The sequence below is a fragment of the Cyprinus carpio genome, chromosome A21 (assembly GCF_018340385.1).
Source record: "Cyprinus carpio isolate SPL01 chromosome A21, ASM1834038v1, whole genome shotgun sequence".
In the NCBI taxonomy this organism is placed as follows: domain Eukaryota; kingdom Metazoa; phylum Chordata; class Actinopteri; order Cypriniformes; family Cyprinidae; genus Cyprinus; species Cyprinus carpio.
This window is the reverse complement of record NC_056592.1, coordinates 13,722,300-13,748,713: the sequence shown is the minus strand read 5'-3', so window position 1 is coordinate 13,748,713 and position 26,414 is coordinate 13,722,300. Positions and strand designations below refer to the sequence as shown.

General features: G+C 37.6%; 1 protein-coding gene across 1 annotated transcript in view; it reads left to right on the top strand.

Annotated features, from left to right (window-relative positions):
* slc8a4a (solute carrier family 8 member 4a) overlaps positions 1–26,119 on the top strand; it is a 67,511-nt gene extending 41,392 nt beyond the window's left edge. Inside the window, exons 4-8 of the mRNA XM_042710943.1 lie at positions 19,126–19,232; positions 20,575–20,699; positions 21,095–21,194; positions 21,643–21,915; positions 24,060–26,119. Coding sequence (XP_042566877.1) covers positions 19,126–19,232; positions 20,575–20,699; positions 21,095–21,194; positions 21,643–21,915; positions 24,060–24,439 — 985 coding nt within the window. The 3' untranslated portion in view covers positions 24,440–26,119. The remainder of the gene's footprint in view (positions 1–19,125; positions 19,233–20,574; positions 20,700–21,094; positions 21,195–21,642; positions 21,916–24,059) is intronic.
* The last annotated feature ends 295 nt before the right edge of the window (positions 26,120–26,414 follow it).

Here is a 26,414-nt window from a genome sequence, read left to right as displayed (position 1 = left end):
TAATACATTCTTCATCTTTATCATATCTCAGACATCTCTCACCTCACACCACACCCCCCCCTGTAATTATTAGTCTTGTCCTCTGTAACTGAGCTGCTCCCTGAAGCCATCCTCACTCTCTCTCTCTAGACTTCCTCTCTCGGGTCTCTCTCTCTCTCTCTTTCTCTCTCCTCTCTCTAAATGTCTTGTTCCCCCTCTGTTACTTCTCGCGCTATAGCTTCTTATCTAACGACAAGCTTTGCCTATACTGTAGTTACAATAACTCTTCTCCAAACACTCCCTATATGCTACTTTAAAAAAAACATGATGTAAGGGAAAGGGCTGTAGTCTTCTTCTGCAACCATTTCAATAGTTCTAGAGCAAATATCATTCAAAGAATTACATTTTTTCTTTCTCACTGACATGTAAGCAATGTCAGCATGCTATTGAATTGTTGTATAACGTATTCACCTCATATAGACAGGGGTGCACATTGGCAGTCATGGCCTAATGGTTAGACAGCTGGACTTGTAACACAAAGGTTACATGTTTGAGTTTCAGTACCAGCAGGGATTGTACTGCGCACCCCCTTGTCTATAGACCTTATGCAGTGTCATAATTTAACACAAATGAAAAAAAGTTTTTTGTTTTTTTATACTATTATGATTATTGTTATTTATATATTTTTTCTTTTTTTTTTTTACATATTTTAATCATGTGACACTGAAGACTGAAGTAACAGCTACTGAAAATTCAGCTTTACCATCACAGGAATAAATTACACTTTAAAACATATTAAAATAGCAAACCAGGAAGTATATGAGCAGTTTTACTCAAAAAATTTGGCCGACAAACACCCAAACTTTTTTTTTTCAGTTATCCGTGGTCACAGCATGAAAGAAATGAATCGATACAGTTTATCACGCCATGGTGTCCTGACAATTTCAAAGTACCTGAGGTCCAGCTCTAGGGTTGATTGTTTCAAGCGGAAACAGCAAATAAAAATTATGATTTCTCGCAAAAGAAAAACAAATCAACGCAATGACAGTGCATCCCTTGGCCTCTATTTTTGAAAACAATAGAGGATGTTTGTTTACCGTTATTGTCCGACAGGCCGCATTATGCGAGGTATGGATTTTAAGGTGAATGTGCACTGAACCACTGAAAAATAGAAACTGATAAAACCAAAAAAATCTCCCCATCGACACTGAGATTTGCTCTACTCAAGAGGACTTGTGGCCGGCAAGGACATCTCGCTACTGTGGTCATATCCGGGGCTTATTGGGTTTTTACTGGCCAAACAAGTGCACTTTGTTATAACTGGTTAAACCGCCGTACACCTACCCGAATCCAAACAGGCTACACTGCCTCAAATTCTCTCTCTCCAGAAAAAAACAAGTTCCCCTCCGAAAACATTCATAGTGCTTTTTTAGCTCTGAACGAAACTATGAAGCTTAGATCTGAAGCCCCGTGTAGCCTAGACAACAGAAAAACAAACAAATAAAATGAGCCTCCTCACACAGACTGTTAGTGCTGCACCAAGCAGCCTCAGCAAAGACGCAATCTCCCTCAACAAACCAACTCTGAAGGTTTCTCCTATTTTACTCTCTTTTTTTTTCCTCTGCAGGTAAAACCAACCATGCTGGGCATTGCACCAGACATCAATAAGGGTTACCATCTAATATCAGTCACGTATATTCATTAAAGCAAGGCTTTCCACGTGCCCTTCGCGCAAGCAAAAAAAACAATTTCCAAAGGCACCAAAGCAAAAGCTAGTGTTGGGAAAGATTACCCTCAGGGCCGAAAACAATCACAGATACTGCGTGAGTGGAACAGAATTCCCTAAGCGGCACCTCGTGGAATGCCGCAAAACAAAAAAGAAGACAATAAATGTGTCTCTGTACTTGTTGACTCTCCTGGAGCCCAGAAACATGCTCTCATCAGAAGTGTAAATGTGAACGTTTTCACCAGTAATCGGGAGACAAGGCTAAGGAGGAGAATAACGATAAGCCATGTAAAGTATAGCAGCTAGCATCGGTGGTTGTGGCTTAATACTTAACTGCGCTTCCTAAAACGCACACTCTCAAATACACTGAAACTGTGAAGACCAACGGAGGAGGGAGATGGGGGGGGTGGGGGGGGGGGGGGGGGGGGTTTGTGTTAGACAGAGAGCAGTGAATCGGAACCGTAAATTCTCAAGAGTTCGTTCACATCACGGTTCAAAGTAGTTGGCTGAAAGCAGAAATCCATGCCACACACAGTGCCGTTTGTTTAGGTGCTGACAGACATTTTGCTGAAGTGTTTTTCTTAGTATATCAATCATTTTGTAACCTCTCATTAGTGTCGGCACCCGTTCTAAGCGCCTCCTTCTCGCTGATGTGCGTTTTCTGGTAGAAATGGTTCATAGAGCTGTGTGCTGTAAATGACAGCAGAAAAACTGTGGTTGGTTGTTTTGTATGTTATGATCACACTAGAAACTGTGCCCTGCTTAACAGCATGCCCTGACCAATTGAGAAGCCATTTGTCTGCACCACAACGCTAGGCGCAAGGGGGCAATGTGACACAGTCCTCAGCCTTTGGGCCCATGTTCCATTTTATGCTAACCGTGATTTTGTAGTGAGTGATATTTCGCAGGTGGGTGTGGCCTAAGCAATGAAACAATAAACCGTAAAAGGACCCAAACACCCTAGTTCAATTCCTGATATAATATATCTTTTTGTAATAACCAAAGCAAAAATTGCAACTGAAATCGACTGTCAATGATTGCCGCAGCATTTTTATGTTATCAAAACAGCACAACTGTTGAAATCCCTGCACTATTATGATATAGGAACGTTTTACTTAAGCTTTCATTATGATAGTTTAGTATTATAATGCATTTACAATACATTTATAATGCCTAATGTATTACAATACATTTATTATGCATTGTACTGTAACTATTCGATTCTATACTAAGTACTTGCACTGATTCCACAGAATCTTTCACAGAAACAAATGAATTTAAATCTTAGCACTGGACACCACAAGCTAAAACTGGCATTATGCTCGGCAAATAGAGGCTGTTCTCACCTCTCTTGTGCCTTCAAATTAATGTGCCGTATCAACAGACACAAAATTACCTAGCATGGTGCTGCAGTTGATTGATCTGTGAAAATCATTTTCACTCAAAGCTCAAAGTAATGTTTTAAAAAAAAAATGACAACTTAATGTCCACTATTCATTTTGTAACCTATAAATCGTGCAACGTTAATTGTCCAATGTAAAAATGTTATTTTGGAAGCTCCAGTTTGGAAATCCGTTTGGCTTAAATCTGAATTCCTCAGGGGCATGTAACGACTTTTATCTGTCAAAGAACAGTCTGTTCATGCCAGTTAGTTTGGAAATTGCAAAATGGTGTTTGTTACTATAATTGTTAAAATATTATTTTCATAATCATAAACAACTGCTTGTAGAGGCAAAAAAAGTTTTAACAACCGTTTACCTGCAACTTTTTATTACTTGTCTATTTAGTTGATTTACCTAGGTGGGGCTAATGAATCAGAAGTCACACACACTCACAGAAAAAAGCTTATTGCAGAAAAAGATAAGTTAATTATAAACTAAGGGGCTGACATGTTTTAGCGGCTTTTCTTTGTTCTAATTTGATTAATGACAAAAAAAAAAAAGACTTCTCAGCTTTATTGTGTTGTGTAGGACCAACCACTTTGCGTGGGCACTCACTGTCCATACTTCATTTCATTTGGTTGTATCTTAATGGATTTACAGTACAGGTCCACTGTCAGTCTCACCTTCGGTAGCTTCTCTATTTGCATCATAAAGCATTGCTTCAGTCCATGCTAGCCTTTGTCCTCTCCAGCACTACACCACCAGAAAATCTTCCCGGCAGTGTGGGAATGAGAAAGAAAGCAGATGAGAATTTATGAGGGAAGCGAAAAAGAAAGCTGTTAATCTCCTGTTGGCGTTGGGGGTGGCTGAAGTGCTGGAAATGCTGTTTTGTTGTGTATATGTATGAGAAATTGAATTAAAAAAGAATTAGCTCATCCAAAAATCTTTTTTTTTCTCTGTGGAGAATAAAAGTTGAAAATTTGCTTCAGTCCCCACCTGACTATTTAACTAACCTAGAACAGACAGACCTGGTGCTGCTCAGCTTTATATTTTACAGGTTGAACAGCATGGTTTATGCAGGTTTGACTAGTTAGACCAGCACTAACCATTCTGGAGCATATGAAGAACTCCTTTTGTGTTGCTGTATGAGTGGATTGTATATGTTTATGGGTGATGTTGTTTGCAGCCTGAAAGCTAAACAGCAGCCTGCTTTCACCACAGCAATGTGTTTAATGCAGCTGTCTGCCTGCCCCTCTCACTGACCCACAGCAGAAACTGCTTCCTCTATAAGCCATTGAATCACCTCTATGTTATGAAATCTGCCCTTCGGTTTGTTTTTCCTTTAATGTCTCGATTTCTCTCAATAATTTCAACACCTCTCTCTGCATGCAATGCAAAAATTATTTTCCTAAAACAAGAAAAAGCAGAGAAGCATAATTGTGTATAACAATAAAACAATATGAGGAATATTGTATATCTTAATGTCCAATTAAATTAATTTATTGCGCATCTCAATGGCAAATATTTTTTTGTTTGTTTGTTTGTTTGTTTGTTTTTTTCAGGTAACACATAATCTTTTTTATTATAAATCTAAGATATTAACAAAAAGCTTAAAACAACTGCAATTCTGGTGTGTTTATTGTAATAAAAGGATAGTTTCATCTAAAAAAGGGGGTGGAAAGGGACCATTCTGTTATCATTTGCTCACCTGTTAACATCACTGCAAACATCGGAACCCAAAAAAGGAAAGCATTTCCTCTTTAAAAGCGTATTTATCACCTCTTCTCCGTCATGAACACTGCCAAAGCGAGTAAAAACTGACAGAGAATTAACAGCATCTAGTGCATTTCAGTCTGCTCCTCACACAAACTCCATCCCGTGGACTCCAGAAGACATCAATGTAGTCCTATTGGACCCACTTGGGTACAAAGCTTGAAAGCACATAACACTGCAGTTGCATGGAAAAGAGCAAGCAAAATTGCTCCTTGTGTGCTCCTTTAGGTTTTTTTTATATGCAGCTGCACAGTATTGAACATGAAGTGCTTTATGCATCAGTGTTTGCTTTGGAACGATCATGTTTGTGGTTTGATTATTTGTGTCATTTTTTCCTAAGATGGGGAAATAGAGATTAAATGGAGCAAATCTTTCCTCCAGATAGTGACAGCACTGATTAGCATTTTGCTGCTTGTTTTCTTGTTAAAAAACAAGTTCTTGCACTAATTCACCAACCTCACTTCCCTTCATAAACACTCATACAAACACAAAAGCCCTGCCAAGCTCATAATGTTTGAATGTCTCTGCTAATGCTGCCACCATAAGCTGTGGCTTTAAATTCACTCTAATTCAGAAAGCCTTTAGGAGCAGCGATTCACCATCAGATTAGTGCATCTACACTAAATTATATCCCTTTAATCCTGTAATATGTTGTTATTCACCTTCAATGTCTTACTTAAAAATTTTTATATGCAATCAGAGACTGGATTTTTTTTAATGGAAAATAGCCATCAGAAGCCTAAACGCTAGTTTATTTTCCATGGAGTGGGTCCACCTATGGAGGCCCCCATGTTGAGATCACATGATGACCTTAAGAGGATGTAGTATCTTGCACAGCACCAGATGGAATTGCAATTTTTTTTTTTACAGTTTTTTAAATAATATCCCTCATTTACACTATTCAAAAGAGGTACTAAATATAATCTATTAAAAATTATGTTCTGAGAAAGCTGAAATTCGTTAGAATATAAATATTAGATGAAAAAGAACTTAGATAAGTTAATAGATAATAAAGATAATATTAGAAACTTAGAAACGTTGCCTTGGCAGCTAATTGAAACAAATACAATGAAATACTAAGATTACTAAAACAAAACTAAAATAAAAATTTAAATAAATGAAAGCTAAATAGAAATATAAAAAACTGACAATAAAAATGATAAAAGCACATAACAAAATTGCTCAAACTTAAAAAAAATTAAATGAAAATATAAAAATAAAAGCTTATTCAAAATATAAATAAATACTACAGCCATTAGTCTTTCCTTCAGTGTCACATGATCCTTCAGAAGTCATTCTAATATGCTGATTTTGTGCTTAAAAAAAACTTTTTTATTTAAAGAAAATGATTTTTTTAACATTAAAAGTGCATTTTCTGTTACATCAATTTAATGCACCCTTGCAAAATAAAAGTATTGATATTTTTCAAAAATCTTACTGACTCCAAACTACTGAACAGTAGAGCGTGAGGCTGAAGGTGTGAAATAACAGCTGAGGCTCTGACACATTAAGCTGTGATCCTCATTATAGCTTGCAACATTTCCTGACTCAGTTTTTCTCCCTAACCCTATCTGTCCCTATGTATCTGCAGTATTTTTAGTAAAAGGCCAAAGATAAAATTAAGGAATCTGGATTCTAAGAATCTGCTTGAGTGTGTGACCATAAGATGATACTGGAAGGGAAGAGCTGCTTGCACTGAAAGGCTTGCAACTCCCCATAACCCAACAATTTTCTGTGAAAAAGAGATAGAGCTAGTGAGCAAAGAAGTGAGATCTAGTGATGAAGCCCAGCTGCTCTTGTGTCCCCTCAAACCCTGCGTTAGCGACCAACACATATGGAGGCTCTTCCCTCACCTCTAACGAAACATTCCGGTTGTGATTTTCACCCCTATTCACACCCGAGCAAGCATCTGATGTTCAGGATTTTTGCTGTGACATCAGTTTGGTTTGAAGACTGTTTATCTGTGTCTCTGTGGACAAAGCGCTTTGATTGGCTGGATGGTTTATGTGACAGGGCTGTTTTGTTGAGGAAAAGGACTCATTTTAAGCAATGACCGCTGGAGACCTTCCAGCTGGCAATGCTGCTTTTGAATCTTACTTCTCTTCCTCCCTTCCTTTCTCTGCCTTCTCCCTCCTATCTCCATCCATCATCCTCGACTTTGTATTATGTGTTTTATGAATTGAAAGGTTATGATATCCTTGCCAGTACTTTGAAGGTGGGGGAAGAACAATGCTGCGAGAGCTTAGTTTCTATTTTAATTTATCAGGGGCATAGCGTAAGCGTCTCAGATTTAACATTATCATCTCTCTGTTTTCTTCTCTCTATTTTTTTGAAACGAAGATAATCGTTTGTCTCACCTCAATTGGCCTATTACTTCAGAGTCTTATTTTAGATTTGAAGTAGAGCAGTTTCCCAGACATAAGTATCATTTGATTTTTCAGTGCTTTGACTTCAAAGGCACCATTATCTTAAGAAATCAAGCCTTAAAACAGATTTAAGGGAAAGTTTAAAAGAATGAACATGCTCAGCTGTATAAGCTGGGTTTCATTACAGCTGAGTATGTACATAAAAAGAAGAACTTTTTATAATAAAAATCATCTTATATTGTCATTTACATGTCCCCATGTCATTCCAAACCCAAAATAGTAATTTGTTTGTGTGGAAAGCAAAATATGAATTTTTGAAGAAAATACTGGCTATTCTTTTCCCTACAATGGAAGTGAATGGAGCTGTAAAGCTCAAAAATTAAAAGGAAAAAAATCACCATAAAGGTCTCATAAAAGTTTTTTTGCATGTGTCATATTTCAAGTGAAAGGTATTGGTAATTCCTACTTTGAATGCATGTGGACTAGCCTCCGGTTCAAATATGTCAACACAGGAACAAGCTCAAATCGAATCTGAAATTTTTTCTTTCACATGAATGGAACTCCATGCAGCTCCTTTACTATTCTCTATTGGAAATAAATGATTTTTAGTCTGTCATTTGTTGGAGAGGTGGCTTTACTCTTCTTGCCTGCGTATTAGTGACATGCATTATAGAGTGTCTAGAATGCATGTGAATTTCATTGAATAGAAGTATGATGGTCTGTTCAAGCAGGTTTTTCTTGGATGTACTGCATGTGCTTTATATGTTTATTTAGCAGCCGTTTAACTCCTGTCTTCCTCCTCTGCCTGCATGTGAGTGTGTATGTGGTTCTGCTGCCAGTATCTCTGATATTTCTATTTTCTAAACTCTGGCATTCTTCATTTGTGAGTTGGTGAAATGTTTGGGAGCTAGAAATGGTCCCACTCCTCCAACACACACTTGTCATCCTCTCTCAATTTATCCAAGTCTTCTGCTTCGTCCTCTTACTTGACATTTTTTGGTCTTCTTTGCCATCCAGCATTGCCAGATTTGTCTCATAGACGCTTTTAATGCCAGCTCTGTGTATCTGGAGCATTTCTATATGACTGCGTGCGTGTGAGTGGAAATTTTAAATTAATCATTTATAAACTGAGTGAACATGCCAGTATCTCTCTTTCATTCTATTTCTCTCTCTCTCTCTCTTCCCCCGTTGTTTTTTTCTTGGCATGATCTTGTTATGTGTGCAAGGAAAGAGAATGACATTCAACCAAGCTGGAAAAGGATTTGTGCCTTTTGTCAGTCAAAGCCATGTGTGTGTCAGTGAACGGATAGAAATAGACATCCACCCACAGGTCATTCGAGAGAAAGAGAGACGGAACGTGACTACAGGACAGACTGTAACACTGTATGCGAGACTTTAGAACCATAGGGCACCTCTTTGCTTACATACTTCATCTTCCGCTCTTACCATATTTTACCAGATTGTTTTGTTATTTGTTGTTGTTGATATGTTTCAGTTGATTACCATCCCATGTGTTCGCATGTTCGCCCACACCCCCATAGCCCACTCTCGCTTCATTTCAGATGCTTACAAAAAATATTCTGTTTAGTGCGCATCTATTTAGCACACAGAAATGCTTTTTATGTCAGCGCGTTGGCTGGACCTCTACGACACCGCTGCTACGTGCCAACATCTGAAACAGAGTCACACTGTTGTGTATCCTTCGCTCTTCAGTGCAGTTGTTTATCCAGCGTTATTTGTTTTTCCCTGGTGGCAGCCCTCCATGAGCGCTGCAGAAATTAAACGCGGTGCGGTGTGCCGTGATGCAGTTCGCAGAAGCTTGTAACGAGCGACTGGGGACTATAGCGTCCGTCTCAGTCCACTGGTTCTGCTATAAGCTGCAAAGACAGACAGGTGCTGACATACACAAACATATGACACAAATAAATAATTTAACTGTGTTAATGCCTTTCGGCTCTCAGCTGGGAGCAATATTGCTGTTATGAAATGCATTTGCACACAAATGCACAGAGATTCTTAACATATTTGACTGAATATTGTTTTACACTTATGCATTTAGAAGACAGTTTATTAAAAAACAATGGCTTAAAGGGATACTTCACCCAAAAATGAACATTCTGTCATAGAAGACAGTTTATTAAAAAACAATGGCTTAAAGGGATACTTCACAATAAATTTCTTTTATCATTTACTTATTGTCTTTTGAAAGAAATTTAAGTTATTTTTTACTCAGTTTTTTACGTTTTGTAAACAAAAGAAGATATTTTTGTTAGTGTGTATTCTTCAAAATATTTACAGTCTTACAGGATTAGAGTGAGTAAATTATAACAGAATTTTCAATTTTGGGTGAACTGTCCTTTTAAGGGGTGTTTGTAGGAAATGCGTACTTGCATAGGGTGAACAGATATCCAGATAGAGTCAAATTTTACTCAGCAGTCTTGACTTTCATTTGATTGCTACGAATAAAGATTTCAAAACTTACACTGCTGTAGTTTTTGCTTTTGCTATCACAAGAAACCAGCAGCATGGTAATGTGTAGCCTGAAGGAACAAGAGTGAGTGGGCGATGTAGTTCTTTGACCCATTAACAGAATGCTTGGAACTACATAAAAAACAACTTATTTGATCATTTTTCTTGATTAAGAATATAATAAAAGCAGTAATATTGTGAAATTACATTATAATTTAAAATAACTGTTTTCTATTTGTAAAAACAAATGGATAATGCTGAATTTTCAGCAGTCATTACTCCTGTCTTCAGGGTCATATGATCCTTCAGAAATCATTTTTGAAGAAATATTTCTTGTCTTATTTCTTATCATCTTATCAATGTTGGAAACAGTTGTACTGCTTAATATTTTAGTGGAAACTGTGATACATTTTTTTAGGATTATTTGATGAATAGAATGATGAATTTATTTGAAATAGAAATCTTTTGTAACATTATAAATGTATTTACTGTGACATCCTTGCTGAACAAAAGCTGTTTTTTTAAAGAAAAATCTTACTGAATGCAAATTTTTTGAACGATAGTGTAGTTACGGTTTGAGGCATAATAAATCTTGTCACTAGAGCACCAGTTTTCAGACACTGCAACTTTATAAAGCATGTCTACATTTTGTTCCATTCTGCTGTGCTCTGTCTTATGTGGAATGTAAGAACACGCCATGTGTCAAATATAGACCATTCCAGCGCATATCATCTTTATTTTATCACAGGTTCTTTTGAGCCTGTCGGCATGAACTTTGAAGCTTCTGTTTTTCCAGGGCACTGTGATTCAGGAGCATTTTCAGGAGACGAGAAAGCAAGGAAGAGAATAAGGCAGATTCATTTTGAGGCCAAAACAGAATGAACCTCTTGCTAACGTGCTGCAGATATTTGCATACAATTTGCCAATAAAGTGCAATTCTGGGGTAATATTGCCAGGTGAAAACAGAGTTCCCCTCATGTGGTTATTTATATAGCTGTCCCAATTTCCAATGTCTTATAGAATCTTAGACACTATAATGAGGCCTCACTCATGCACAGATGCATGTGATTTACATTTTCCTGTATTACTAGGCAAGAAAGAAAACAGTGATCGATGGCTAGACATTAACTCTTGCACCTGCCCCACCGCCCTTCTTTTTTTTTTAAATTCATGGTCTTTCTATGTCCCGTCTGGCTCTCGCCCACATGGTTTAAGTTAAACAATAAGGGAATACAGAAGTATATGATTCCAGTGCCAGAGAGAGAACTGCGCTCAAATTAATTACATTCTTCATCTTATCATATCTCAGATCTCTCTCACACACACCCCTCCTGTAATTATGAGTCTTGTCTCTGTAACTGAGCTGATCCCTGAAGCCCCATCCTCACTCTCTCTCTCTCTCTCTCTCTCTCTCTCTCTTTTCTCTCTCTCTCTCTATTTCTTTTCCCTCTTTTACTTCTCGCTTAGTTCTTAATAAGCAGCTTGCAATATTGTTATACAATACGTTCTCAAACTTTCTCTATGCTACTTTAAAACAACATGATGAAAAGGGATGTATTCTTCTGCAACCATTTCATACTTTACGTTTTTCAATTTTATTTTTACATTTTTTTTTTATAAGTGTTCTTTTGTTCTGCAACAATGGTTAAGATAGACATTGGCAGTCATGGCCTTTTTGGACTTCTAACACTGACATGTTTGAGTTTCAGTACCAGCAATGTCTATAGACCTTACAGTGTCATAATAACACAAATGTGAAAAAAAAGTTTTTTTGTTTTTTTATAATTGTTATTTCATTTTTTCTTTTTTTTTTTTACATATTTTAATCATGTGACACTGAAGACTGAAGTAACAGCTACTGAAAATTCAGCTTTACCATCACAGGAATAAATTACACTTTAAAACATATTAAAATAGCAAACAGATATATGCAGTTTTTCAAAAATTTTGCCGACCCCAAACTTTTTTTCAGTTATTGGTCACAGCATGAAAAGAATTTTCAGTTTATCACATTGGTCTGAATTTCAATACTGATGCATCTCTAGGGTTGATTGTTCAAGCGGAAAAGCATTAAAAATATGTCTTCGCAAAAAAAAAATCCAGATGACAAGTGCATCCATTGGCCTCTATTTTTGAAAACAATAGAGGATGTTTGTTTCCGTTATTTGTCCGACAGGCAGCTATTATGAGAAGGTTGTTTAAGGTGAATGTGAACTGAACACTGAAAAAATAGAACTGAAAAACAAAGAAATCTCACCATCGACACTGAGATTTGTCCGACTCAAGAGACTTGTGGCCATGAGGGATGTCTCTCTGTTCATATCCTGGTCTTGTTGCTGGTTTACTGGCCAAAGAAGTGAATTTGGTATAACTGGTAACAACAGCTCTAACAATCCAAACAGGATACACTTTCCTCAAATTTCTCTCTCCCAGAAAAAGTTCCCCTCGGAAACATTCATAGTGATGTTTAGCTCTGACGAGACTGCGAAGTCTAGCGACGAGGCTTAGAAGTCAAATAGCCTGGGGGTCTAGGCTGTTTAGTTGTGCATCAAGGTTGTTTAGTGAAGACGCAATCCCTCAAAAACCTCTGAAATTCTCTATTTTTTTTCCTCTGAGGTAAACCAACCATGCTGGCATTGCACCAGACATAATAAGCTCATCTACCTCAGTCACTTATATTCATTAAAGCAAGGCTTTCCACTGCCTTCCCGCAACAAATCCAAGGCCAAAAGCAAAGCTAGTGTGGTGAAGATTAACATCAGGGCCGAAAACAATCAATAGATAATGAGTGAGTGGAACAGATGCCCTAATCAGACCTGTGGAGTGCCAGAAAACAAAAAAAGAAGACAATTGTTCTGTGTAATTGTTAATATAGTGGGAATGTTAAATTGGTATGATGGGTGGTGTTGTTGTGTTTTTTTTTTCAGATATGAGGGATAGGAGAGATAGCATGCTAATGTGTAGCAGCTAGCATCTGGAGCGGTGGTTAATCCAGCTGCGCTTCATTAAACCACACATCAAAGACACCGAACTGTGACGCAAAGCAGGAGTGGGGGGGGGTCTGAGGCAGAGTTAGACGGCGACAGAATTTCTCAAGAGTCTGATCAGATCAGTCAAGTATTTGTGAAAGCAGAAAGCCATGACACCACAGTGCCTTTGTTAGGTGCTGACAGACATTTGCTGAATGTGTTTTCTTAGTAATATCACTCATTTTTAACCTCTCATTAGTGTCTGGCACAGTTTCTAAGCGGCTCTAGCTGTGCCGGTTCTGGTGAGAAATGAGTTCATAGAGCTTTGTGCTGTAAATTACAAGCAGAAAAACTGTGGTTGGTGTTTTGTATTTATGATCACACTAGAAATTGTGCTCTGCTTAACAGCATGCCCTGACCAATGAGAAGCCATTTGTCTGCACAACACGCAATGTGACACAGTCTCAGCCATTTGGGCCAATGTCCAGTTATGCTAAACGTGATTTTGGAGTGATGAGATTTCGCAGTGGGTGGGCCTAAGCAATAAACAATAAACAGTAAAAGGACCCAAACACCCTAGGTTCAATTCCTGATATAATATATATTTTTGTAATGAACCAAGCAAAATTGCAACTGAAATCGACTGTCAATGATTGCCCAGCATTTTTATTTATCAAAAACAGCACAACTGTTGAAATTCCTGCACTATTATTATATAGTAAACTTTTTACTTAAGCTTTCATTATGCTAGTTACTGTTATAATGCATTTACAATACATTATTAATGCATAATGTATTTACAATACATTATTAATGCATTTACTGTAACTATTCTATTCTATACTAAGTCCTGCACTGATTCCACAGAATCTTTCACAGAAACAAATGAATTTAAAATCTTAGCACTGGACACCACAAGCTAAAACTGCATTATCTCTGCAAATAGAGGCTGTTCTGTCTTGTCCTTCAAATAAATGTGACGTACAACTGAGACACAGATTACCTGGCATGTGCTGATTTTGATTGATCTGTGAAAATCATTTTCACTAAAAGCTCAAAAGTAATGTTTTAAAAAAATGACAACTTAATGTCACTATTCATTTTGTACCTATAATCGTGCAACTTAATTGTCCAATGTAAAAATTTATTTTTGGAAGCTCCATTTGAAATCCGTTTGGCTTAAAAATATGAGGGGGCATGTACATATTTTAGCTGTAAAGAACAGTCTGTTATGCAGATTGAAATTGCAAAATGGTGTTTGTTACTATATTGTTTAAATGTATTTTCATAATCATAAACACTGTTTGTAGAGCAAAAAAGTTTTACCGTTTACTGCACTTTTTATTACTTGTCTAGTTATTGATTTACCTATGTGGGCTAATGAATCAGAAGTCACACACACTCACAGAAAAAAGCTTATTGCATGAAAGATAAGTTAAATAGAAACTAAGGGGCTGACATGTTTTAGCGCTTTTCTTTTTCTAAGTTTAATTATGACAAAAAAAAAAAAAGACTTCTCAGCTTTATTGTGTTGTGTAGGACCAACCACTTTGCGTGGGCACTCACTGTCCATACTTCATTTATTTTGTTTGTTTGTTTATTGATTTATTTTAAGGGTAGGTTGTCTGTCTAGTCTTTGGTTGTTTATCTATTTTGTTCATAAAGCATTGCTTCAGTCCATGCTAGCCTTTGTCTCTCACACACAGACCAGAAAATCTTCCCGGCAGTGTGGGAATGAGAAAGAAAGCAGATGAGAATTTATGAAGGAAGCGAAAAGAAAGCTGTTAATCTCTTATTGGCGCTGGAGGTGGTTGAAGTACTGGAAATGCTGTTTTGTTGTGTATATGTATGAGACATTGAATTAAAAATGGATTAGTTCATCCAAAAATCTTTTTTTTTTTCTGTGGAGAATAAAAGTTGAAAATTTGCTTCAGTCCCCACCTGACTATGTAACTAACCTAACAGACAGACTGTGCTGCTCAGCTTTATATTTTACAGGTGAACAGCATGGTTATGCAGGTTTACTAGTTAGAGCAGGACTAACCAGTCTGGGGCAGTATGAAGACTTCTTTGTGTTGCTGTATGAGTGGATTGATGATGTTATGGGTGCATGTGTTGCAGCCTGAAGCTAAACAGCAGTCTGCTTTCACCACAGCATGTGTTTAATTCAGCTGTCTGCTGCCCCTCTCACTGACCCACAGCAGAAACTGCTTCCTCTACAAGCCATTTAATCACCTCTACCTTATGAAATCTGTCCTTCAGTCTATTTGTCCTTTAATCCCTGTCTCGATTTCTCTCAATATTTTCCACTCGTCTCTCTCTGCAATGAAAAATATATTTCCTTAAAACAAGAAAAAGCTGAGAAGCACAATTGTGTATAACAATAAAACAATATGAGAATATTGTATATCTTAATTCAATAAATGAATTTATTGCTCTTATCTCAATGGCAAATGTTTTTTTGTTTGTTTGTTTGTTTGTTTGTTTGTTTTTTCAGGTAAACATAAGTCTTTTTTATTAGTATCTAAAATATTAACAAAAAGCTTAAAACAACTGCAATTCTGTTGTTTATTGTATAAAAGGGATAGTTCATCTAAAAAGGACCATTCTGTTATCATTTGCTCACCTGTTAACATCACTGCAAACATCTGAACCAAAAAAGCAATTCTCTTTAAAAGCGTATAATCACCTCTTCTCTCATGAACATGCCAAAGAGAGTAAAAACTGACAGAGAATAACAGCATCTAGTGCATTTCAGTCTGCTCCTCACACAAACCCATCCCGTGACTCCAGAAGACATCAAATGTAGTCATATGGACCACTTTTACAAAGCTTGAAAGCACATACACTGCAGTTGCATGGAAAAGAGCAAGCAAAATTGCTCCTTTTGTGCTCCACAGAGAAAAAAAAAAGTCTTATGGAGTCAAATCAAGTGTAACTGTCCCTGGAATGTGTTTAGCTCTTCCTTTCCTTTATCTTTCTCCAGTTGCACTTGTGTGTCTCTCCATCTATATCTGTCTGAACACACGACTAGAGCTTTTCCTTGTGTTTTCTCATTCCTTGGCCCCAGTCTCATGAATTTGTGAAGCGATCTGTCTGTGCATTTTTTAAGAGAGAGAGAATGAAAGCAAGATTGATCTTCCCTGTTTATGCTTACATTGCTTCCTTTGATAATTTGGCTGCTGTATTTACCCTTGCGTCTGTAACTTTCAGAACATGTTTGCATTAACATGTTGCTCATTTAAGAAAACAGGCTACTGTTTTATCAGCCTCATCTTCTATTTCTGTTTCTACATGTAAGCCCTCCTCCCTTTTTTTCTTTGCCACCATCTCGCTATTTCTCCCTCCTCCTCTCTGACTCCTTCTCTGTCTTTCCTTTGCCTAAGGCCTATACTTTTATCAGTCCCTGCACTCTAGCTACCTGTTGCCATGCCAACCCCATAATTTAGTGTCTTACACAATGCAGTGCATACACCTGCCTCATGTGCTCGCCTTACCGTGTGAATGCATGAGAATCTTACCTGCCCCACGCCACCGAAGGTGCTTTTAATGACTCATTTAGAACTGAGCTTTTAATGTTCTGCCTCCTGCGCTCGCCCTGTCATCTCAACAGCCCACACGCGCTCCATAAAGACCCTCTTCAGCTTGAGAGAGCCCGGTGCATGGTGGGAATATTTTTATTGCCAGCACTGTTAATGTGTTCACTTATTATTAAGTTGACACTGTGTGTGTGTGGCTGTGTGTAAATCTGTAAATTTTTCTCCTGACAAGTAGGTGCTTGCTGAATGTCACATGAAGTGTTTCTTCTTTTGAGCTGCAGTGTGCGTATTCGTGTCTGTTAGCATCCGTGAATGTGTGTGTGAAGTGGATAGATTTGGAAGTGAGCAGCTGTGTGAGTTTCAGACCTCATTAAGGTCCCTTGTTAGTTTTTGGTTTATGCACATCTGTCTCTTTCTTTGGTGGGGATCGTTTGGTTCGGTGAGTAATAGTTCTAATTAGGGTTGAGAGTTGGTGTGTGAGGTTAAGCTACCTGGTCACAGAGATGACGCTAATGTGCACGCCTGGCTTCATGGTTTGGAGTGTTTGCTGTGTTCTGTTATGCTCATCTTTCCTTATCCTGGTGTTTGTGCATCCAGTGAGATCTTGCTATATACCGATTACCTCTATCAATATCCATGCCAAAGAAACCAGAAAAAAAAACTGTTTTGTCTCACGAGGACACCTTTTACACTTGACCACATTATAATATCGGTTATAAACACACCCACAGTGCAGTGTGGACATATTATTTAAATTACTATTTAAATTATGTGAATGGATTCTGAGCACATTTTATTTTATATATAATATTAAAAAGGTCAGTAAGATTTTTTAAATGTTTTTGAAAATCACTTATGCTCACCAATATTGTGAAATATTATTACAATTTAAAGTAACTGTTTTCTATTTTAATATATTCTAAAATATAATTTATTTTAGATATGGCAAAGCTGAATTTTGTCTTCAGTGTCACATGATCATTGAGAAATCATTCTAATATGGTGATTTGCTGCTCAAAATGAAAATGAAACATTTCTTATTATTATCAATGTTGAAAATAGTTAATACTTTTGTGGAAACTGTCACTTTTGATCAGTTTAATCCATCCTTGGTGAATAATATCAAAAAGATTTTTAAACATTAACAGTAGTGTAATATATATAGCTATATATTTATATATATATTCATGGTGTAGATGAATAGATTAGGCAGATTGTGAAAAGAGAGAAATGGTTAAAGGTGGGATGGGACTGAAAGCATGTGGTACAATTGTGTAGGATAAGCACGGTGGGCTAATTAATAAAGAACAAGTCCTAATGAATTTAATTGCACACACGTCTGGCCAATGAAGGCTGCAAAGCAAAGAGAGGTGGGAAAAGAGAAGATTAGTGCTAACGTGTAATAGAGAGATTACAGTACAAAACAGCAGCGGAAACGGTGTTTACACAGCAGATGCACATGCACCTGAGCATGCCAACAAATTTGTCTCTCTCTCTCTTCATTATTCATGAGCTGTGTTCCATTCACATGAGTCTTCAGATCAGTTCACTTCTATTCCTGTATGCATCGTATCCAGGATAAGCCACAAAACATTGTTTGTTTGTTTTTGCACCGAATCTGCAGTTATGCAAAATGAACACAGAGACTGAATGCATAATCAGTTTCAACTATAAAAGTCTTTAGCAACACAATTGTTTTACACACATAGCCAAAGCATCAATAAAGATCATAAAGCAGTAACTTATTTATTTTAGTGCATCACACTTCATTCGTGTTCACTCAGAGCACATGCACATTGCTGAGATGCCTGTAAAAGAGCATATAATATGGAAAGCAACACATTTAAAGCATCGTATTTCTTTACAAACATTTGATGAAAGTGTGGATTCACATCTGCCTAATGTATTTCTTGACTATAATTTGGTGAGTTTTTTGAAATATTGGTGTTAACTGAAAAATTTATCAGTTTAGCAAAATTCTTAAAGCACCTTGTTTCCACAAGATGTAGCGCCTGATCATATTATAGTTGAATCTCTGATATAATGAACATGTGTTTGTTTTGTGTCATAATCGTCACTATTTCATGTTTCAGCGCGACTAAAAAGTATCCATTGTATAATGACATTCATAACATGCAAAAAATGGAATACAAGCTAAAATGAATGTTACCACGTAATTATATACTGTGGTTATGGAGTGCCTCCGTCTTTTTTGCTAAATTAATTAAATTCTTTCTTCCCCCTTGTTGCTGTTGTACAGCTTTTGTGTAGACAGTGTTTATCAACCACGACCAGAGTGTTGTGTGTGCTAATAATGACAAATGGTGATTAGCCATGGCTAACCTGCTCCCTAAGCACAAAAACATTGTACCGCAGCCCTGTCACTTAAAATCAGAGCTGCTGAGTGTTTCTAACTCTCTGAGGGAATCAGCGATGAACTTAAGATTATGCAGGAACTCAGAAATGCCCTCTGCATAATATTTTTAAAGAGGAAAGTCAGATGTACTGAATTAACCCACCTTTTTTCAATAATTGTATGTTCAGTGAATATTATGGATGTTACATACACTCCTTAGGGCTTATGTATAAAAACAAGCAGAATGAATTTTGGTGTAAATCATTCATTAATCCATTCCTACATCAATCGTTGCAGTCCACTGAAGATGACAATCTACATAAGAATGGTTTTATGAATGATTTGGTTTTATGAATGATTTGTTTTTTGATTTCATGAAAGATTTTTTCCTTTGCTTTTTTTTTTAGTTTTTGTCAATGGCTACTGCTGCATAGCTATCCCAGTGTTTCTTTATGATCTACTTAGATTTTCCTGCCACTGTCAACTTCCGCATTTCACATAACACGCTCTTTGAAAATATACTGCATTTAAAATACATTTAAATTTGATGTCTTTGTCCACCACAGGAAAATCCTGGAGGTGAAGATCATTGACGATGAGGAGTATGAGAAGAACAAAACCTTCACCATCCACCTGGGGGAGCCGGTGCTGCTGGAGATCGGGCAGAAACACGGTCAGTGGATTTCTGTGTGACATCCATACTCCATCTGCAGTTCTCTGTGGCTTTGTATTAGAATACAGATTGGGGTCTCTTTTTAATATTGTATTTATAGCTTCCACATCTATCCCTGAATAATTTAGAAACAGATTTGATAGAAAGGTTTCTTTGTGTGAATGGAGCGATTAATGGGAGACAGTGGAGGTCTTATAATGGTTATAATGGGATAGGCAGTAGTAGGTAGTAGTGGGAGAAGGTGTGTTTATTATATTTGTTTAGTTGTTTTATTGGGATTAATTATGTACTAACTGCTCTACTGTAATGTTCATCCCCATGCTCTTCAAATTGCCATACTGTTACAGAATCCAATTAAGAATGTTGATGCCATTAACATAAGCATTTTTTGATGATTTCTATCTTTCAGTTTATCTCTTCAGTGCTTTTCTAGGACACACAAAGAGATGATGTTTATTTCCTCCTTATGTGTAGTGCTATTATAGCATATGATACATTACAGTGAATTATGATAAACACAAAGGGATGAATTCCCTAAACAGCTGTGATGCATTTATATGCGGTATTTCAGAAGCCTGAAACAAAAATCTGCTTCTTGTTCCTTAATCATTCATAGTCTAGTTCAGGGGTTTTCACATTGCATTCTAGGGACCCCTGAAGGCCACAGAAATGTTCTAGAGGGTCTGTGGAAAATGTTGTTAGCAATGGTGTTTGTTAAAACTATTAAAATAGTTTTCATCAGTTGAAATAAGCTGAAATAAAATAAATTGATGAAAGAATAAAATATAAAAATAAAAGCTAATTCAAAACATTTTGTCTCTTCCCTATCTAAAGTTGTATCATAAAACAAAAATAATACTAAAAAATGAAAGAAATAAAGACTAATCTGACCTAATATAGATTTTTCGGGCAAAACATTCTGCATTCTCCCATTCCTTGCAACAAACAGTTTCCTTTGGCTTTAGTACAATGAAAATTGAAAAGGTAATGATTTATTTTTTGAAAACATGCTACACAACACAGTCACAACAAAGTCTGCCAGATTGCTGTAGTCTGCTGCATCCTCTTCAAACTAGAACTCAAAAATGGCATGCAAGATGGAAAATGATCATGCAAATTGTGTTCAACAAACATTTTTGGCTGCATTTTCAGTTACTTGATTTGCAAAATTCCTTTAGTGAATTGTGCGCAACTAAGAGCGTAGACATTGCTTGCAAATAAACATTGCTACCAGTGGGCACAATTCATTCTTAGTGAATTTCCTTGTAAATTGAGTTCTACTGTCTCAGCTCTGTACAAACTCTATGGCTCAGTAGATTTTCAATGCGTCTTCTTCTGACAGGAGACTCCAATGATAACAAACCAGTGGTGGGGGCAGAGGAAGAGGAGGTGGCCAAGATGGGGTGTCCGAGTCTGGGAGAGCACACCAAACTGGAAGTGGTGATAGAGGAATCATACGAGTTTAAGGTGTCTTCCAAGGTTCTGTATTAATTTTCTATTTGTTTTTTCAATTGTTTGTTTCTATGTTGTGGGTGTCAATGGTGTAGGTTAGCGCAAGGTGATGTGGATATGGGATTTAGAAGAGATTTGAGAAATACTGTGTTACTCCCTCCACGATTATCCGCAGCGCTCTAAATGCAAACAAGCAAACGGCTAGGACAGGATGACACTGGAGAAAATGAAATTCTGACAGGGTTGTGCATAGACGCCCACTGCCTCACTGAAATCAGTTTAGCTGAGACCTCTGTGGGCTAGGAGACAGAGTCATATTAAATCTTGTCTACTACAAGGACATAGTTTTGTGGGTTTAGGTTTGATTTATCTTTTTGGTGTTTATATATGTATTTGTGTGTTTTTTTCAGAATACCGTTGACAAGCTCATAAAGAAGACTAACCTGGCGCTGGTGGTGGGCAGCAGCAGCTGGAGAGAACAGTTTGTCAGCGCTGTCACTGTCAGTGCAGGTCAGTGTCTCTCTGCCAAACTGTGTTCACACATGCTCAAACAGAAGTGGACCACATGTAGCTGCTGGTGGTAATTGTATAAACCATGTGGCAAACCAGTTTGTCGGTCCACATTGAATGTGAATCTTCTGCATGACATGACAGTCTTTGCCAAGGAGATACTTAATGTTTAATGTATGCGCTAAAAAAATCCTACTTAAAGTTCATATTTAATTTAGTGTTTTATTTGCTGTGTCTTTGTAATTATTTGGGCTGTATATTATGAAACAAGAAAATCGAGATAAAATGACGATTGTGCCACATTCCATTTTGCAGTGATGTTGTCATTTTGTCTTTTGTCTGTGTTATAAATTGTGTTATAAATACTGACCAAAATACCCGTGAAAACTATTTTAGTCACAATCAAGCAAACCTTACTATATAGTGTACCTTCTGTTTACCTCCTCAGGTGATGATGATGAGGAAGAGAGCGGCGAGGAGCGCTTGCCCTCGTGCTTTGATTACATCATGCACTTCCTGACAGTTTTCTGGAAGGTTCTTTTTGCCTTTGTTCCGCCTACTGAGTACTGGAATGGCTGGGCCTGCTTCATTGTCTCCATCACACTCATCGGGGTCCTGACCGCTGTTACTGGAGATTTGGCCTCTCACTTTGGTTGTACAGTAGGCCTGAAGGACTCTGTTACAGCTGTGGTGTTTGTGGCCTTGGGCACATCAGTGCCTGGTGAGTGTTCATTTGTGTATTAGATGCCGTAGCATGTATGATTATTAAAGGATAATACAGTCATCCAGTCATTATCGTAAAATAAACCCCAAATGCCACGATTAACCAGTTAGAATCAAGTATTCTATCAAATATTGATGTACTGTACTGTTGAAGTGTTGCAGCTGCTTTCAACATGTTTTCTAATTTATCGTTCCATAATGGCCCCAGTCAGCTTTTGTGTGGATGTGTGAATGTTGTAGTTCATTTAGTCTAAGTTTTATGATGCGGACTATTTAGCAGACCATGATTTACAAGAGATCTGTGTGTTTGTCTTGGCATTAGCGGCATTAGAGTTTATGGACTGATTCTGTTCAAGCTTTGTATGTCAAACCATCCTCAAACTCCAACAAACATAATGAAAAGATCCACTTCAAAAGACAAATCTGAGATCTGAGAAATGAGATAGCTGGGCAAATTGTGCTTACATTTCTGTCTGCTCAGTTAGAGGTGGACAATATACAATTACAAATTTATATTTATATTAAATTTATAATAGTTCTTATCGTTTTTATTTGGTAATGTATTTTATAATGTGTATATTATATTTTAAGTGTAAATTAAGTGGCAATCATAAGAAAACAATATTTGCCCAAATCTTTTTCTGCACATCCAAATCTTTTTGGAAGTACTTCACCTACTGTAATAGATGTTGATTCAATAACCACTCTGATAGATTCAGTTCATTTAGCAAAGCATTTGTCAAACTGACTCAAACTGATAAGTCCTTGAGTCATCTGAATGATTAATTAAAAGAATCAGTTCATAAGACTCATTTGTTGTTAATCAAACTATACTAGTTGGACTGTGATATTTTTGTGTGCACTCAATAGAAAGATGGGTTTTTTGTCATTACGGATTTATAACTGATTTATAACTGAAGTAAAAAACAATTTACTTTCTTTTTTCTGGTTTATTGTTTTAACCTGTCTGTCACCATCCTTACTGCCAGATATTTCTTCAGAGAAAAGACAATTGTAATCTCATCTAGAGATTCACAAGAGATCACAGTAAAAAATAATAGGATCACAAACTGTGCTCAGATTTCCAAGATACCAAAGTCTGCAGTCACAAGTCAGATATTTGAATTTGAACTTAATCATTTCTCATCAAGTTCTTCCAAGACCGGGTTACTAACAACATCCATTTTATCTTGATTTTGCATATTCTTTATTGTTTGTCAACTATTATCTCATTTGTTCCTGCTTTTCTTTCTCATATGGAGAGTGGCTGGGAGAGCTCAATGCGCTGCAACTTGAGAAAACACATGCAAATAGAAAAAGCTCCGGCAAATTAACACATGTGCTGTAAATACTTACAAACACAACCAAATACAGAAACGCTCTGCAAATACTCGCAACATGACCAAAACAGAAATGCGTTGCAAGTATTACAGGCCACAAAGGAAATGTTTCAAGGGGACCCCAACAACCCTTATAGTAACCAAGTGTAGTAACCATGTTTTTTTGGCATATTGATTATCATAGCCACAGTTGTACAAATACCATGGTTAAACTATGGCTAAAATATGCTAAGATGGCGCTACGCTGATTTGGATAGTCTGTGGGACAGTCACAAGCCTCCCTGTTTTCATCCAAAATATCTTAAATTGTGTTCCGAAGATGAGCGAGCTTTTACGGGTTTGGAACAACATGGGGGTAAGTGATTAATGACAAAATTTTCATTTTGCGGTGGAATAACCCTTTAATTTGCTAGTGTTTTTCCTATTTGCATGTTCAGTTCTCTCTGCCACCATACATATATACTTTTAGAAGAAACATCTGCGACAATGTTGATAACCTGAATTAAACATAACTTAGACCACCATTCTGTCTTCTGAGTTGTGTTTCCCAACCCTGTTATTTGAAGCATATTTTGGAGGTCTCCCTTATCTGACCCATCATTTTCAGGTAATGTTCTGAATCACACTAGGTGTGTTAAATCAGGAAGACTTTGAAATGTGTACTGTTGGTGTGCATCCAGGGACCGGTTTGGGAAACACTGTCCTGAGCTATGAGCAATGTCTTTCATTAAAATGTTCCTCTGGGGCTCTTCCAGTTCTCACCATTCTTCTTTCATCTTGTCTTTTCTTTTGCCCTCCACAGATACCTTTGCCAGCAAGGTGGCAGCCATCCAGGACCAATACGCCGATGCATCCATTGGAAATGTGACAGGTAGTAATGCAGTTAATGTCTTCCTGGGTATCGGAGTGGCGTGGACCATCGCTGCTGTGTACTGGCACAGTCAGGGCAAAAAATTCCAGGTCCCGCCGGGGTCGCTGGCGTTTTCCGTCACCCTCTTCACCATAATGGCACTGGTGTGTGTTCTGACACTACTGTACCGCCGGCGGGCCTCTGTGTCTGGGGGCGAGCTGGGGGGCCCACGAACCCCCAAGCTGCTCACCGTGTTCCTCTTCTTCATCCTGTGGCTCATCTACATCATGCTGTCGTCGCTGGAGGCTTACTGCTACGTGCCAGGCTTCTAAGAAAGTTCATAAGAGAGATGTACTCTTTGCTTTAAAACCTTCCATCATTCTTCCTCTTTGCTTTTGTCTATATGAGAAGTCTAAAATGAGTGTTTACATCTGTTCTTACTGATTATTATAGGTGTTGAAATTGAACTCGCATCCTTTCGCTAAGACTGACGTGGATATCTAGATGAGTGTCAGTTGAGGATGATAGAGGCTCTGTGGTTTCATGCACAGCTTCTCTTTATAGATGGATCTCTCTTACATGGTGTCTGCCACCCCCTGGATATTCAGACACAGCAGCTCTCTCCAGAATACTCTCCAGAGAGCCCCCTCAGTGTTTTTCTTGCTTCAGTGCTGTTTTTTCCAAGGATGGTCCTTTATGCCTCACTTCGATATTCTCTCAGAAGTCCCTCTTCTATTATTCTCTCTTCCATCCAAGTCGCTGTCAATAGACTCATATTCCCACTGTAGAGATTTGGGCATGCTTTACACCTATACCTACCCTCAAGACATGAACACTCTGTTCATCTGTCTTCTCTTGCCTGTTACTGAAGCTCCCTGCAGACATTCGTACCACACTATCGCTGTTCATTTGTCACAACTATAATTTCAGCTCAAGTGATCCTGTGGGGGCTGAGCTTCTCAAACTGACTCTGCCCCTAATATGATCTTTACCAGTAACCCTGGCCAAATTCTACTCTAACATCTTCATCACCTCTGAACATGCCCCACTGCTACCTACACCAGACCTTCTTCAACTTTGACCTCACCCTCAATAATTATTCATCAACTTCCTCAATATTAACCTTGCCTCAGTGTCATCACAGGCCCTGTCCTAGCACTACTTAGACCACGTTTTTGGCCTTGGCTGCAACATAACATAAATACCTTTATCACCCCTGCCCCATTACTACTTACACCTTACATTCTTCACTTCTGACTCCAACCATTACACTCCATATACATTACACCTTTTTAATCTCTGGCCCACCCCAACATTACAAGACCTTATTTACATATGACTCCAATTCCCAACACAACAAACTTCTCTTCACTTCTGACCCCACCCACGACACTTCCTGTGCCACACCTCCTCCATCACTGACCCCACCCCTACATTATCTATAACACATTTTCACCTCTGATCCCACACCATCACTACCTACACCACACCTTCTTCAATTCTGACTCTGCCCACAACTCTACATATGCCACAACTTCTTTATATGTGGCTCTGCCCCAATATTATCCATACACACCTTCTTTATATATGACCCTGCCCTCGACACAACATACCACACCCTCTTCACATCTACTATTTGCTGGTGTTGTAATTTTTTTAAAAATACTCTTGTGAAATTTTTATAATTTATTTATTTATTTTTACCATGCTAATGGAAGTCAATTATCAAGTCAATAGAAGGAATGTAAGAAGGAAAGAAAGATTTTTTTTCAGTCTTTTTTGGTTAATTTTGTTAAAACTTAACAAAACCTGAAGAGATACACAATTTGCATGGAACAACATTAGTGATAGAAGTTGAACGGAGACCAAAATAAATTGTTTAACGGTGACATAAGAACCAAGGTGTTGGTGTTTATTAATGTGATATTTATTGATATTTATTATTATGAACTATGTATTATGTGGGGAAATATTGTATGCTGTTTGTGAGTGAGAGCATGTATTTAAATGGTTGTGTGTGAGAGATTTTTTTTAAATTATGGTTGTTGTCTGTTTCTGTCTGTACGTATGGTTTTTGATGTGTTTTATTTTTTAGTACGGTTGTCTGAAAGTATGAATGCGTCCAACACTCAAGCACAGTGAATTTTGTTTCTGTCACTGCCACGCTCAGGCTCTCATCCTGTGAGCTTCTGGATCTTCTTCCAGCATCCATGAATTTACAAATGGATGCAGCTTACATGTGGTACATTCATGGGTCCTAAAACATGTAGTGAGAAAGCAGACTGTCCTCTCGTACCAAGCCATGTT